The sequence below is a fragment of the Artibeus jamaicensis genome, unplaced genomic scaffold, assembly GCF_021234435.1.
Source record: "Artibeus jamaicensis isolate MK-2021 breed Jamaican fruit bat unplaced genomic scaffold, CSHL_Jam_final contig_797, whole genome shotgun sequence".
In the NCBI taxonomy this organism is placed as follows: Eukaryota; Metazoa; Chordata; class Mammalia; order Chiroptera; family Phyllostomidae; genus Artibeus; species Artibeus jamaicensis.
The window spans coordinates 3,630,169-3,646,661 of NW_026521977.1; the positions used below are offsets into that span (position 1 = coordinate 3,630,169).

Sequence of the window (16,493 nt, forward strand, 5' to 3'; positions counted from 1 at the left end):
GCATCCCACCGTCCCACTCTCTGTCACTGCCTCTTTTTTCTCTCTCCTTTCTTGCCTTGACTGCAGAAGAGGGCTCAGAACTTGGCCAACAGGGAATTCCACAAAAAGAACATTAAGGAGAAGGCGGCTCACCTTGCCTCCATGTTTGGTCATGGAGATTTCCCACAGGTAAACGGGGCTTTCAGAGCCCCCCAGGGACCTGGGCATTGGACAGCCAGTGAAGTGACCTCAACTCTGTCTCTGGAGCTCCTCCTGCTTTAATAGCATGAGGCACAATTCATTTTTCAAACTGCTAAAGACTTCAAGGTGCTATCTAAAAATATGCAAATGAGGACATTCATAAGTAGATAAATCAGGACAAAGGGAAAAACCAAGGCTCAGAACAGTAAGGTCAGATCAAAGGAAGACGTTACCGAACAGAAACGCAGGCTGTTAGATCCCAGACAGCTTCTGGGTGGGAGCTTTCTTGGGGCCAACACAAAGAGGGAGAGCTGGTCAGTTTCAAGAATTACATCACGGTGCCTTTAAGGTGACAGCAAGCCATTTGGGGGCATGATGGAGAAATCTCCTCATGGCCTTGATCGGGGAGACACTGTTGAAAAAGTCGACCAGAGACCATAACCTTGGCTCTGTATGGAGCCGAGAAGAATGGCTTTGCCTCGGAGTACAAAGTGCAGATGCTCATTTAGAAACTTGCTAAAGAAGAGCGTGTGCTGGCAAGGAGATGAAGGAATTGACGTGAGGTCCTGGAGTACATGTATGTGGAAGGCGCTCACTCTCTTGCATCAGATTTGGTCTTTAAAACCCAACCTCCCCTGATGCTTTCGCTCAGTCTCCTCCAGACCTGCAGCCTCTGCTACTCAGCAGAGTCACTGATGTGGGAAGGGGGCTCGGTTCATTTTTAGCTGCTGGGAGGCTGGCACAGTTGTCTGCAGCCACAGAGGCCCCTGCTAGGGTCACCCACTCCCAAGTAGCCCAGGATCCTCCTTTCCTAAGTCTGCACCTGCCACTTTGCACCAAGCTCTAGAGGGAGGGCTTTAGGACTCAGCACTGGCGCCTGTGGCAGACATCGGGCAGCAATAAGATAGACTTGCTCCAGCTGTTAGAGTGGGAGGAGGGAGCTGGAATAGTTGTAGCAGAAAATGTAACCAGGAGCCAGACAGTCCTGCTGAGCTCCAAAGACACAGGCTCCTGCTCGATCCCGAGAGGCGGGCCTGGATGTCTTTGCCCCTCCTGGAGTGCGTGGGCACGAGGGTGCTGAGGCGAGCGTGGCTGTGCCTTTCCTGGGGTAACCACAGTTTCCTCTTTTCTGTTCTGTGCAGAATAAGTTACTCTCTAAAGACCTGTCTCAATCTCACCCTCCGTCTCCTCCCTCCTGCCTTCCATCTCCCGGTCCAGCTGCCACTTCCTCTCCATCGACTGTTGACTCTGTTTCTCCTGCCAGAAAGGTAGTCGTCCTGAACAATTTGCTGCCCCACTTCCTGCATGTTCTGAGATGCCCCCCCTGCCCTGCTCGGCCAGCACAGACCAATGTCGGGAGCTCCGGCTTGGCTGAGATGAAATTTGTCAGATACTTCACAACAGGAGTTGGTTTTGTGTTTGTGTTGGGCCCAGCAACATAGCGGAACAGGCAGCACAGAAAAACCTGTCCAATGTCGCTCATTCACCCAGCAGTCATTAGTTGGGTACCCGCCGTGTGCCAACCACAGTGCCAGACGCCAAGGAACTAAAAAGGAGGTGGTACGGTTTTCTCAGTACAGTTTAGGTGGCAAACAGCACATTAGAATAGAAATACGTAACTTTTTACCATATGAGATTGCCAATGTTTGGCTGCTTTTGACCTAACATTAGGGCAGTTTTACATGGTGAACCTAATACAATCCTATCCATTAATTCTATGACAGATGTAAAAGGCAAGATTGTAGGAACCCAGAAGGGGAAGCCAGGAAGGAATCACAGAGCAGGGAAAAGGGGGCTGAGAGTTGAGGGCTGTACAGCAGGATGTGCTGGAGGAAGTGGAGGGTGAGGGCACGTTAGAAAGGGTCCGGCATGTGCGAAGGAAGGCAGACGGGACTTGCAGGAATGGAAGGTCAGACTTCTGGTGTGACTTGAACTTGGGGGTGAAAGTACTCATGGGGGTGCAGAGAGCATGAGGATGAACATGAGTCCACTCTTTTTGTGCTAAGGAATTTCATTCTGGCCTCTTACGAAGAGCCCCCGAAGGCTCTTCTCCGTGTTCCAGCAGCGGGACTCAGGCAGCAGTGCAGAGCTCGGCTTGGAGGGAGGAGGCCGGGCACCAACTCCACTTAACCTGATGATGAAATGCAGCATGAGCAATCAATGGGTTTGGGTTCTGGGGCACCTTTTATGTTTTCCCTTGTCTTCCTTTTACCTGCTATGCTGAGAACACTACCAGGCTGGGCGGGGAGAGGGGCAGCCCCTGAGAAAATTGGCCCCTGGAACGCGTGAGCCTAAAAATGGACGGGAAGCCCACTTCCGCTGCTGCACGTGGGAGTGGGTTCGGAGTCTCCTCCCCGCAGGCTCTGCTGCTCTGAGCACATCCAGTCTGTCCAGCTGCCACCTGGGCTCCGCTTGGTGGGCAGTGCTGAGGGCCCCTTATCACGGTTACTGCTCATTTGCTTCCATGCTGTTAGGCAGATGCACAAACCAGCTCCCTGCTGTTACATTAGTAGGGAATTAGGAGTCGCCTCCTTTTGTGTAGTGGGGGTGCCACGCCCTTTGATGCCCATTGCTGTGGAAAGGATGGCGAGGGTAGGGTCTCCAAGAAAGGAGCAAGGAATCTTATCAGCCCCACCTCCTGCAAGGTCCCCAACACATCTCTGGACTGGCAGCAGGAAGTGACATGGAGAAACCAAACACTTTCTGCTTTCGAGTTCACCGAAAACAGCCAAGGCTGAGAGGCCCACGTCTTGTCCCAGGTCAGCCCTTGGTCGGTGTCTGATCTTAAGTGCCCCGACCTGCTGGGCCAACGTTTCTCATCAATAAGAGAGTGATTCCTGGCTTGCATGACAGCGAGCTGTGTGGGTGGAGACTGGCGTTTTTGTCAGCATTCTCACTAAAAGGCTTCCGAGTAGCCTTTTTGCCCTTCCCTGGGGAGTACTTCCTGCTGTGGAAAAGGTCATTGTCACCCTTGACAGGATGACACAGGTGAGGGCACCTGGGCCCAGACAGGCAGTTCGTGCTCCTTCCTGCCTGGGCAGTGGGCCCTCCCCTTGGCCGTCTCTGACCGGGCCTCCCTCTGGCTGGACCTGGTCAAGGCTCCTTCTTGCCCCTGCTTTTCTTTTGACCTCAGGACAGCCTGGCTTGGTTGCCGCCTTATCAGCATTGGGGGTAAAGTCATTATGCTCCCCAGCCTTCCCTGGTGAGGTTGCCAGCGGGTGTTAGTCCCTGGTATTAGTTCTCCAGGCGATGGACCAAGGCAGCCTCATCTGGGAACATGTGTGGCCTTTAGAGTCTGACAGCCACATCTGACCCCAGGCACTTTGGTCACTGGGCATGTCTCCTGTCACATCAGCACCACACGTCATCCCAGGGGGTCCTGGCTGCTGCTTCTCCAATGGGCTCTTCAATCAACTTTACCCAGTACCAGTCACTCATTAGGCCAATGGTAGACAGTCATTCATTTGACAATATTTGTTGAGTGACAGCTTGGTGTCAGGCGTGTCAGGTCCTGGGGTGTGCCTCAGTGAACAGGAGTCACATTCCTGCCCCGATGAGGCTCGCCGCCTGGCAGGGGAAGTAAACAGCCAACAATCATATAATATAGAAGTAAGTTACATAACATGCCAGAAGCTAAGATGACCTTCCCATGGGAAAACTAGCGGATAGCAGGGACTCGGCATCTAAGGGAAAAGGAGCCGTTTACTGGGGCAGTGGGAGGTTCTTCCTGGGAGAGTGTGACCTGAGCAGGAGCAGAGCCGCAGAAGAGAAAGCAAGGTGCCAGGACGAGACCAGTGCCCGGGGCTCCGGGCTCCAGCCCGGCCTTCTCTTCTCTCTCCCACAGAGGCCTGTGTGAATGGAGGCTCCTCAGAAGGAGCAGCCCAGAGGCTGCGTCCGTGTGGAGCTCCACACCCAGGCGCAGGGATGGCTGCCAGTGGGGCGGCCTTTGGGATGCCCAGCCCCAGTCCCCAGCCACCACCTCTACAGCTCTGTTCCTTATTTCTCCCCAGTTGTACTAGAACAATGGTGCCCTGTTTTTTCTTACCCCATCTCCTTAGCCAACCTTGGCCATCAAGTGATGGTGTAATTGGGGTATTTTGATAGCTTCCACCCTTATGTGCCTTTCACAGTGTGCCTGGGAATGATTGGGGAGCTCTTAGAAAGGGCCACCACGAGACCCTGGGCCAGCCACTTGCCCTCTCTGTGTTTTAGTTTCTCCATTTGTGAAAAGGACCCAGGTTGGACCTGACACCCAGACCCCTCCAGATCCACTGTGAAGCCTTCGTAGGCAGTTAGGGCTGGAGTGGTGAGGTTCTTGGAAAAGATATCACCAGCTGCACCGCCACCCCCACTCCACAACTTCCCTCCCTCCCCAACCACACCCGACCCTTGATTCAGCTATGCACAAGCAGAATCTCCTCTAAGTGATGGTCTCCTCTGAGAAGAGAATTGCCTGTCCCTTAAAGCAGGTGACAACCTGGGGACAAACAACCTCATTCTGTGTGGGTGCGGCTCAAGGAGCCTCCCTCCCAGAGAGAGCCTGGGGCCTTCATGTTCCTTTCCAACAGACTGGAAAGAAACTGCCCTCGTTGCCCAGCAACTCAAGTTTGCCTCAGGTCAGGGGAGCCCGAGGAAGGAAGGTGCCCTCGGGAACTGGTGCTCGGTCCTTAGCAGCCTCCGGGCAGGCGGCATGTCCCTGTCCCTGCCCTAGAGCCCTACACTGCAACTCTGAGGGTCTGGGGAACAGACCTTGCCAAACGGGCCACGAAGAGCCTCTGTTACTCACAGGGACAAAACCTTGGGTCACCGACTCTGCCTCCAGGCCGCACGAGCCCACCCTCTCAGATCCATGTTCCGCCTTCGATTTCAGAGTGATCCTGCTGGGCGTTCCTTGGTTCATTTGTTGGTTTTTGGACTGAACAGTTACAGAGAACCTTGAGGTCTGCTCCTTTAGGGCCCAGATTCTTACCCCAGAGTCTTGTCTTTCAAGACCTTAGACTGTGGAGCCACGCCCTCTCTTACATCCTCCGCACCATTTGACTCCACCAGCCCCTCCAACCAGCCCACCTGTAGTGGTGTCAGCCCCTATCATTCATTAGTTAACTTCCTTATTTGAGAAGAGAGGCCACTGCTCATTTGACTTCTGCCCTGGCTGCTCGCCATTTGCCAAGGCCAGGTGCACAGCTGAGCAAGAGGGACGGCCTCACTGGCCTGGGGACTGGGTTAGTCCTCCCGGTTGAAAAAGCAAGGTGCATTGCAAAGGGAGCTTCCTCTACCCTTGCAGGTAGTTTTAAAACTGGATCTGCCGGGTTTACTCTAGAGATTTGCATATCAGAGAGAAGTTGGGCAATCTGAAGGGGCAATCCGCCTTTGTCCCAAGGATACAAGACAGTTCTCAAGGCTGCCTCCAACCTCATCGTCCTCCCTATCCCAGGGACAGAGCGCGGTGGCTCTGTGGACGTGCTGTCTGTGCAGTCCAGCCTGGGGATTGTCATGTGCAGAGTGCTGGTGTGTCTCGGGGGGAAGGGGGGCAGGGTGCTGCAGGGAGAAGGATGTGGGCTCGGAGTCACACTTGCAGTCAATGCACCAACTGCTGTGTGACCTTGGACAAGTCAGTGGCCCTCTCAGGCCCTTAGTGTTGTAGCCTGTAGAGTGGAGGGTGATTGGAATAATGCAATGCATAGCCTGTGTCAAAAATGCCTGAAGTATCTGATGAATATGCTCTTTCCCCAGTAGAGACTTCTAGAAAAAAATTTATTTACCTAAAATGCAGGCTGATTCCTCTCTTTCTAAAGGCAAAGAAGTCACCTTTAGGTTTTCATTTCCATCCCAGCCACCGAGAAGTAGTGAGGCATCCAGTGAGTTTGGTGACTCCCTGGACCTCAGTTGCTCTCAGCTGCAGGGGGGAGGGGGGGGACATATTATAAGACCCACCTTGCAGGCCATGAGTGTTAAATGCATATGATGATCAGCCTGGCATGAGGGGACGAAGGCGCAGATATGGGCTCCCCTTGGTTGGAGGGAGGGCAGGTGACAGACCCAAAGGCCTGCCTGTGTCCCAGCTCTGACTATGTAGTATCCAGACCCCTTCAAGGAAGGCAGTCTCAATCCTTGGCCTCCCTTTTCCTACCCTGGGCATATGGCTGAGGACGCAGGTCCACCAGCCTGCTGTCCGATGTTTCTCAGGCAGGGACTCTTCAGTGAGGAATGTCCTCTGGCCCTGCCTGTGGAAACCTCCCCATCTCATGAGCCCCCAGGGCTGAGGCACCGGAAGCTTCACTCTCCCCCCTGCCTGACCCGTGTGGTCTTTATGATGCTCAAAGCAGGCCAGGTGGCCACAGGTGGCCCAGCTCTGCAGGGAAGCAAAGCTTGGACACCTGGTATTTGTGGCAGAGTTCCAGGCCCAGGGTGGGTCAGTACCATTATTTGCACACGAAAGGTCTCAGGTGCCTGCTTCCTCCTTCATTCAGAGCATCTGCCTTGAGCCAGGGGTATAGAGGTAAATGAGACAGAGTCATGACATCGGGGAATGCCAGCCACAGGGGAGAGAGGCTGGCTCAGAGCAAGGTCAAAAAGGCTCCAGGAGCCAGGCAGCGACATCACATCCCAAGCTGGGGTGATAAGATCGCCTCAGGAATGCCTCTTTGCAGAGGTCCAGGCATCTTGGGCAGCCCATGGTGGAACTTCTTACCTCACAACAGGTACATCACCATGTTAGCATCTGGGCTGAGCAAAGCCAGGATGCTCATCCCAGGTAGCCCCTTGTTCTTACTCGTGCAGAGGAGGAAACCCAAGCAACCAGGGGTTCTCCCAGTGATGGCCGCCTAGCGAGGAGAGAAGGCCCAGAATATGGACATGTGAAGCTGCTTTGGACTCATTAACTACCTTCCAGGGGCTCGCAGGAGCCCAGGGCCGTGCGAGGCACAGCCCAGGATCTTTGATGACCCCCGATTGCAGCCCTGCTGGGATGGTGGTGGCCTCCCCATTGTACAGAGTCAAGAGCAAGGCTCACAGAGAGAAGTGGTGTGTGTGAGGTGAATCGAATGTCATGTGAGACGATGGAGTCCCCAGATTCTTTAACCATTCCAGCCTGCTCGAATTTGCTGAAAAATAATTAGACTTTACAATGGGAAAAGGGGGTGAAAAGTAGCCCAATTCTGTAGTTTTACAAGAATACTGAAAGACACATAAACAGTTATGAAAAACTGTCCCATGCCCTCCAAAATCAACAACTCTTAAAAGACCAGAGATGGGGGCGTGATCGTCGTTGGTCACACCCTCAGTTACCCACCTTCACATCTGACAAACTATTCCCACCCCGATGGCCCATTGGTGACGGTCCCTTTCAGTGCACGAAGCTCCACGTGGAAAACCTCCAGATCTTACTCTGAGGTCCATACCAGGCTGAGTTTTCTGGAAGTTTCCCCACGAGTTGAGCATCCGTTTCTTTCTCCGGGTCCAGAGAGCCTGGTAATTCCTTGGTCAGGTAGAGCAGCCCAACTTCTTAACGCGTGGCCCCCGGGGAGGTGCAAGTCCGTGACTCAGGGAGCACAGCCAGTGAGAGGACACATTAGACTCGGGCAAAGCAATGTGGCATCGCCACACACCCACGTGCGTGATCGCGTTTCTGCTAATTCATTTTTATCGTGTTCCAAAGTATCTGGCCACCAGGGATGAGGGATTCAAAAGAAAACGTTCACCACTGAGAGTCTGAGGAGCACCGAGCCAGCACAGGGCTGGCCGGGCTCACCTGTACTCTCGGGGAGCCAATAAGGCGTCCTGCTGTCAGAAAACAGAAGATAACCTGTGATCCCCACTTTAACAGTCACCTTCACATTGGTCTTTGGGGTGTGCTTCATGGGCCCCCTTTCACCCTTTAGTCTCTGTCACCTGGTCTCCTTGCGACCTCTCCAGCAAGTCCCCGTCCACCTCTGGAGGATGACCAGTGGTGATTCTGGGATGGTTTCCATCAGGCTGGGAAGGGCGGGTCGGCGACCCACTGCTGCCTCCCTTAAGGAGGCTCTCATTCCATCATTCTTCAGAAGGCCATTGTCACAGAGTAGGGAGTGGGTGCAACTGGGAGAATGAGCCTTTGGGGCTCATAATGAGTGACCAGGTGCGGTCTTCACCCTGCATCCCCTGTCCAGGTGACTGGACGGTGCCCTTTGCTCGTGCAGCAACTGAGCAGGCTCACAATGGCACAGAAATGCCTCAGCAGCACCCCCAGCAGCCTCCCAGGCCTTTGCATGATTCCTTAATTGCTCCCTAAGTCGTGATTGCGCAGAAGCGCAGTGATGCGAAATGCTTATTAGCTAAGTGGTTAATAAGGTCTCATTAGCGACTCGTATGCAAAGCCCCAGGAAGCACAGTCTCCATCTCTGCTAACTCAGGGGTGGGGGGTATAGTTGCACGTGGTTATCATGGCAGCAGCAGCACCGCCGTGCCTTTCCAGAGAAGCCAGGGGAGGTGGCCGCAGGGAGGTAAATCTGACTTCCTCTCTTCATTTTGATGTAAACCCAGGAGGTGTGGTTAGTATTCTCCAGCCCCTATCTGCCAGGCCTGTCCTGGGGGCCTTACTTAGCAGGGGATGGAACACCAGGCAAACAGTGGCAGGTTGTCCTCAGCCAGTGCACCTGAACCTTTCTGGAAAGCGGGAGCCAAGTTTTTTGGCATTTGTGAAACCCTGAAAGTTGCAGAAAGCGTGCTTGAAAGCAGAATCCTAATCTCTCCTAGGCCTGGCCAGCTGGAGCAGGGGAGGGGAACCTGGGGCTGGGAGCGGAGTAACAGCCTGGCAGCTAGAGGTCCCATCTGTCTGAGTCGTGGGGTGGGGTGCCCATCGCCTCTTTCTCTACAAGCCCCAGAACCACAAACATGGGCTGGAGTGGTGGGTCCAAGGTTGCTGTTAGGTTGAGGTTACCTTAGTGAGAAGGGGGCAAGTGTCATTCTTCCAGCCTGTGTGGCGGCCCCTCCCATTCATTCCCTAGTAGTGCCTGTGCTTTTGCTGGAATCCAACTCAGTTCAAGGGCGGGTGTCGCTACAGGGGGTGGGGAGCTGTAAGAGCAGCTCTTCCCTGAACTTCCTGCTGTGTGTTAGAGGTTTACTGCTCTGGGATTAGATATAGCCTCTCAAAAGCAGTCTTGGGTTTAGACTGAGGGTGTTCTACCTCCACACAAGTGCCTGTTACTTGTTCTCCCAATGGCTGTCAGTCTGTGCCCAAGGGCCATCAACCTAAGTCACAGCTGTCTCTGGCCACATCTCCCAGGAGCTGGATTCAGAGGCTGGGGGAGGGCCTGGAGCCTCCCTCCCTCCAGGGTCATGGGGTCAGGAACAGCGTTTACAGAATCTCATGCTGTGCATGTTGGGTGCCCTGCACAGGAGGCTGTGGCATTCCTGGGGTGGCCTTGCAGAGCTGGTGGGGGAAGGGGGATCAGGCTGCATTTTCTGGGGGGCAGTGTGTGTATGATTGTACCCCGTTTGCTTGGGCTGTCAGCTCCCACCCTTCCCCGGCTCCCTGACACATTGGGGTGTCATCACCATCATCAGGCGGGGGTCCTAGGGCCCAAGTGGAATGGCCGCCTCCTCGACTCTGGGCTGGCCTTGCCCAGCAGTAGCCCCGGGCCCTCTGGGCACTGCTGCTGGAGCCTGCGGTGAGGCTCCTCCTCCCGATCCCTCCACCTGTCCAGTGTGGGGCGGCCTCACTCCCATTTCAAGTTGTCCCAGCCACTGAGGAGAATGACAGTGGGGAGGCATCTGTGCAGCAGGGGTGGGGTCAGGAGACCTGAGTATGGTCCCGAATCTTGCATTTGTTTGCTAAGTGGCCTTGGATAGATCCTTCCTCTCTCTGGATTAGTTCACCCCATCTGCGCACTGAGAAGCTCAATGACTACTGAAGGCCCCGCACCCCCAGGGTATGTAGTTCTGCAGAGTCACCTGGCTCACTGAGGGTCACAGGATTCTGTTTCCGGCCTTTGCTGCATCTCCGGAGTGCCTGCTGCCCGCTCCTGGCTGGGTCTGCCTGTCAGGCGCTCCTTGCATGTGGGTGTGGAGCCCTCTCCCACATCCAACCTGTTTGTGTTTTCCTTCTCGGTGCTCACTGGCCTTACTGTTCTCTCTGTCTCCTCTACCTCTGCTCTTGGGTAGCTGACGGTAGGGAAAGTGTCCAGCGGAATAGGGGCTGCAGCTGAAGTCCTGGTCAATCTGTACATGAATGATCACAGACCTAAGGCCCAGGCTACCTCTCCAGACCTGGTAAGAATGCACATCCCTCAGCTTTCTCCCACAGGCTCCGGCCCTGGACTCCCAGTGAGGGCGCCTAGGATGCAGAGGGGACACCTGGCCCTCTCTCAAGGTGCCCCTTCCTGTGGACAAGAGGGGCTGACAATGGGCTGGATCAGAGCAGAGTGCGGGCCAGGGTGGGAGCGGGTACATTTCCTTAAAGACAAACCTCACTTGGCAACCTTGGGGTTGTTTCACAAGGCAGAGCCTCTTCTAGCCTGCCTGGGGCTCTGGGGATCTCAGTGAAAACCCAGGCGAGGCTGTCCACACAGTCGGCCATGCCTTACTGTCAATGTTTCGTGTCCTAACTAAGCAGCCCATTGTACCAGGTTGACCATTCAGTAATGGAGGAACATCCCTTTTCTCTGGGTCTCCCCTTCTCCAATCAAGGGCACTCTCTGCCGTCACCAGGGATTTGAGTTGGCAGTTCCTTTGGTTTCCTTTTGGCACATTCCCCTAGAATCACCCTGGCCTCCTGCTCCCTCTCCCCCAACCCCGTGCATTTGGGGGTTCGCCTGGCAGCCTGGTGGGCTATGGTGCACGGCCTCTCCCTTCCTGCAGTTCTCTTAAACAGTTTGGATGCCACAGACTTTCCTTGTCTTCCTTGCCTGACTTAAGTCACTGCAGGGGGACAAGGATGTAGAAAACATGCCTTCAGTGAGCTCACTCCACATCCAGACAACACTTAACCCCTGGGACAGGTTCCTAGAGAGGGTGTCACTGGGCAGGCGTGTTTGTAAAAGATGCCCACTCCATTAAACCAGGGGACATCACTACCATCAAAACCAGAGCAGCCAGGTGAGGGGACAGCCCGCCCATCCTGGGCCCACCCTGCGGCTAGCCTGCCTGGGCATAAAATTAACAGCCGCCCCTGCAGTTTTGGGGCCTGTGCTGGGGGCGTATCTCCCCACACTCACTCTTGGCTGCAGCACCTGCAGTGCTGTGAGCAGGAAACAGGAGCCCATGGCATCCCCATGATTCAGGCCAGAACTTCTGAAAGCCCAGCCCTGCATTGGAAGACTCTGTGTAAGCCCCAACCCACTGCTCTTCTCTCCTGCTGCCCTGTCCCCTGCAGGAAACGATGCGAAAGGCATTTCCCCTGAACCTGGGTGGCAGCGACACCTGCTACTTCTGTAAGAAGCGCGTGTACGTGATGGAGCGGCTCAGCGCAGAGGGCCACTTCTTCCACCGGGAGTGTTTCCGCTGCAGCGTCTGTGCCACCACCTTGCGCCTGGCTGCCTACGCCTTTGATGTTGACGAAGGTAGCCACCGTCCCCCAGGGACAGTGCTGGTGTCTGGCCTGGGCTCCTGGTCCTCTAGAGGCTCTGGGACCCCCGACAGTTCCCAGGGAGCACAGTGTCATCTGGAAACAGTTCAGGGAGCCTGGAGCTCCTCTGGATAGAGAGGGGGCCACCTGTGGTGGGCAGGGGCCCCCGAGGGAGGAGGAAGCTGCCCGCACCTGGTGAGCTCTGGCACTGAAGGGCGCCCGCTGTGTGCTGTGTGCTCTGTGCTCTGTGCATGTTTTCTCGTTCAGTCTCACCATCTTCCACGCCCCCTGTGTGGTCAAGAGACGTGGGCTCTGCACCATGCTGCTCTTGCAATAAGGGCTCAGTAAATGACAGCATAGGAACGTTGTAATGACATCTGCTCTGATATGTGGCTGATCAGAGGGTGTGGATAAAGGAATTGCACTACAACGTGTGGTTGTTTTCCAGTTTTCAGCCCTTGATGTTTGCGCTGTCAGGTATAATGAGAGACAGTATAGTGCAGCGCTCCTAGGTTAAGACCCTCACACTAAAGTGCCGGGTTCAAATCTAGCCTGTAGCACTTACTGGCTGTGCAACCTTGGGTGTGTTCCTTAACCTCCTGGTTGCTCAGTTTCCTCATCTGTAAAATCAAGATAATAATAGTACTTAGTGCATAAGGTTGTTAATTCATGGGAAGCATTTAGAATAGTGCCTGATATATTGTGAGTCCTATGTGATGTGTTTTTCCTATTATCATTATTCCCATCACTATTGTTACTGATGTAATGGTGAGCAAAGAAGGCTTTTCTAGAAAGTGCCCAAGGTCCTGGGCAGTAGCCAGTGGCTCAGTGTGTGTCTCACCTGGGCTTTTCCTACCTATCATTGCTGCCCTCAGTTACAGCCCTTCCCACCCCCAGGGCCTCAGAAAGGACAAGGAGCTAGAAATGCTGTTGCTGTCCATTTTGCTGCTTGACAACTGGTCATGGGAAGAGACCTGGCCTTTGAATTATCTGAGGGTTTTGGCCCCATGCCTGGGAGCCCCCCATTTCTACACCCTGACTTGAGGCAGCAAAGGGTCCTGTGCCTCATCTCATGGCCACTTCAAGGCAGGTGACAGAAATGCCTTCCCAGGGGTGACTGTCCTGGGTTTGTTTCTATTACTGGTGTTTTCTGACCTAGTCAGTGGTGGGCACTTGGCTCAGGTCTACTGTGGCTCTGGCTTACAGGAGAAAACATTTGTGTGTGTGTGTGTGTGTGTGTGTGTGTGTGTGTGTGTTTCTTTTTACAGGCAAGTTCTTCTGCAAGGCTCATTTCATTCACTGTAAAACCAATAGCCAGCAACGAAAGAGGCGGGCAGAGTTGAAGCAACAAAGAGAGGTACGTTTTGCCTTGAAAGAACTGCTGGAACAGGGAAGGCCCCTAGACGGGAGAAGGTTTCCAAGGGCTCCTCCACATTAGGCCAACATTTCTGACCCCAGAAGGACCGACACCCACAGATGGAGAAGAGAGCTCTACTCCCTGGTGTCAAGGGTCCCTTTGCCTCCGTCTGTTCAGCCAGCCCCTTGGGTACATCCCACCAGATGCCAGTTCCCAGGTGAGTGGCCATGCTGGCCTCTCATGAGGAGCCCAGAAGAGCTTTCTCATATGCCAGGAATGCAAAAGTTACTGATTACCTTCCCATGGTCCTCTGAGTCCTGTCTTCTCCCCACTGCTCCTCACCATGAGACCATTGGGCGCTGTTTGTAGGGATGCCTGGTATGGGGCTGTCCTTTGCTGAGATTTCCAAGTCCTTTCCCCTGGTCCTTAGATGTCATCAAGGGGATGAGCCATCAGGGCCTGTGGACAGTTAGTTACAGTGCCCCCTCTGGCAGCTCTTAGTAAATACCTTCTATGGCTTGACTAATCACAACAACCAGCAAAGATCCACAATGTACAACTTTTTTTTTATTACACATTAATATAGGCTCAATGTAGACAAGTGCATAAAAAAATTAAGATATATAATGAGGGAAAGTTAAATCACTCATCATCACTCTATCCTGAGAAAACCATAATTTTGTAACAAACATTTCCTTCTAGACTTCTTCCTATATGAATATACTTTATCTTAGTCAGAATTCTATTACTATAGATGGTGAGGACTTCTGGCCAAGATGGTGGTATAGGTAGATACACTTTGCATCCTTGCACAACCAAAAAAAGAACACCAAATTTAAAGACAAAAAATAACCAGAACTGCCAGAAAATCAAACTATATGGAAGTCTGAAAACCAAGGAGTTAAAGAAACATTGATCCAGACTAGAAGGAGGGGTGGAGATGGGCAGCCGGGGCAGAGAAGATGCTCGGCAAGGCAGTGGCTGGAGGACTGGGCGGTCCCACATTTGCACGTGGATAAACGGGAAGGAAGAACTGGAGAGCGAATCAGACTGCACAACACAGGGTTCCAGTGTGGAAAAATAAAGCCTCAAAACCTCTGACTGAAAAAACCTGTGGGGGTTGAGGTGGCAGGAGGAACTCCTAGCCTCACAGGAGTTTGTTGGAGAGACCCACAGGGTTCTAGAATGTACACAAACCCACCCTCCTGGGGGTCAGCATCAGAAGGGCCCAATTTGCTTGTGGGTAGTAGAGGAAGTGACTGAAAACCAGCTGAGAGCCAAGAAAATGGTATTATTCCCTCTGGGACTCCTCCCCATATACAGCGCTATGACGTATTGACATGATTACCCTGCCCTGGTGAACACCTAAGGCTCTTCCTCTTACAGTGTAACAGGCATGCTGAGACAAAAAAACATGTTCCAAATGAAAGAACAGATCAAAACTCCAAAAATAAAACTAAGCAATGAAGAGATAGCTAACCTATCAGATGCAGAGTTTAAAACACTGGTAATCAGGATGCTCACAGAAATGGTTGAGTATGGTAGCAAAGTAGAGGAAAAAAGTGAAGGCTATGAAAAGTGGAATACAGGAAAATGTACAGGGAACCAACAGTGATGAGAAGAAAACTGGGACTCAAACCAACAGTTTGGACCAGAAGGAAGAAATAAATGTTCAACCAGAACAGAAGCAAGAAACAAGAATTCAAAAAAAAAAAAAAAATGAGAGGCTTAGGAACCTTCAGGAAGACTTTAAAGTTCCAACATCCAAATCATAGGGGTGCCAGAAGGAGAAGAGGAAGAGGAAGAAATTGAAAACTTATTTGAAAAAACAATGAAAGAGAACTCCCCTAATCTGGCAAAGGAGATATACTTCCAGGAAGTCCAGGAAGCTCAGAGTCCCAAAGAGGTTGGATTCAAGGAAGCACACACCAAGGCACATCATAATTACCTTACCCAAGGTTAAAGATAAGGAGACAATCCTAAAAGCAGCAAGGGGAAAGGAGACAGTTACCTACAAAGGAGTTCCCGTAAGCCTATCAGCTGATTTTTCAAAAGAAACCTTGCAGACCAAAAGGGACTGGAAAGAAGCATTCCAAGTCATGAAAGGCAAGCACCTACATCCAAGATTGCTCTATCCAGCAAAGCTGTCATTTAGAATAGAAGGGCAGATAAAGTGCTTGCTCAGATGAAGCCAAGTTAAAGGAGTTTATCATCATCAAGCCCTTATTTTATGAAATGTTAAAGGGACTTATCTAAGAAAAAGAAGATCAAAACTATGGACAGTAAAATGACAACAAACTCACAAGTATCAATAACTGAACCTAAAAAAACAAAAAGAAAAATGAACTAAGCAAACAACTAGAACAGAAACAGAATCACGGAAATGGAGATCACATGGAGGATTATCAGAGGGGAGAGGGGGAGAATGGGGGAAAAGGTACAGGGAATAACAAGCATAAATGGTAGGTAGAAAATAGACAGAGAGAAGTTAAGGATAGTATAGGAAATGGAAAAGCTAAAGAACTTATACATACGACCCGTGATGTGAACTAAGGTGGGAGAATGTCAGTGGGTGGGGAAGTACAGGGCGAAGCAGCATAAAAGGGAGAAAAAAATGGGACAACTGTAATAGCATAATCAATAAAATATATTTTAAAAAATCCTATCACTATTACTGTTCTCTTTTTTTTTTTTACTAGCATTATATCAAGGACAATTTTCTTACATGCATGACCCATGGACATGAACAATGGTGGGGGCATTCATTGCCTGAGGGGGTGAGGGTGCAGGGTGAAGGGGGTCAAAGGGGAAAAAATCAGGACAACCATAATAGCATAATCTGTAAAATATAATTTAAGAAAAGAAACAGCAGTTTCCCATGACATTAAAAATTCCTTCAAAGTGCTTTGGCTGGTGTGGCTCAGTTGGTTGGACGTCACTCTGCGAACTGAAAGGTCACGCATTTGACGCCAGTCAGGGCAGGTGTCTGGGTGGTGGGCTTTGGGTCCCAGCTGGTGCACGTGCAGAAGGCAGCCAATTGCTGTTTCTTTCTCACTCCAATTCTCCACCCCTTTCCACTCTCTCTAAAATAAAAATAAAAATTTTTTTTTAATTCCTTTGGAGCATAATCTTTGGTGCTTATAAAGAGTGGTCAATAATTTACTTATTAAGTCCCATATTGTCGAACATTTATATTGTTTAATATTTTTACCTCACAACTATGTTTACAGTGAAAATCTTTGTACGTGCATATGTATCCATATTTCGAATTACTCACTTAGGATGGATCACCGGAAATGCAGCTGGAATCAAGGGGTGTGTGTGTTGAAGGACAGCAAGTCCTTCCATCACTTTACCCCCAGGAAAGTCCCGCCCAAGTCCCGCCCCAGTCCCGCCCCGCTTCATCAAGGGCGC

At 51.9% G+C, this 16,493-nt stretch overlaps 1 protein-coding gene across 5 annotated transcripts in view; it reads left to right on the forward strand.

Moving 5' to 3' along the window:
- The window catches only part of MICAL2 (microtubule associated monooxygenase, calponin and LIM domain containing 2), a 212,789-nt gene that overhangs the window by 121,577 nt on the left and 74,719 nt on the right, over positions 1–16,493 (forward strand). For 3 of the 5 annotated variants that reach the window (XM_053673113.1, XM_053673115.1, XM_053673116.1), the window contains exons 20-24: positions 67–168; positions 1,323–1,448; positions 10,321–10,428; positions 11,531–11,717; positions 12,991–13,079. In XM_053673113.1, the coding sequence (XP_053529088.1) occupies positions 67–168; positions 1,323–1,448; positions 10,321–10,428; positions 11,531–11,717; positions 12,991–13,079 (612 nt within the window). The remainder of the gene's footprint in view (positions 1–66; positions 169–1,322; positions 1,449–10,320; positions 10,429–11,530; positions 11,718–12,990; positions 13,080–16,493) is intronic. The other 2 variants (XM_053673114.1, XM_037146882.2) reach the window with 1 other exon arrangement.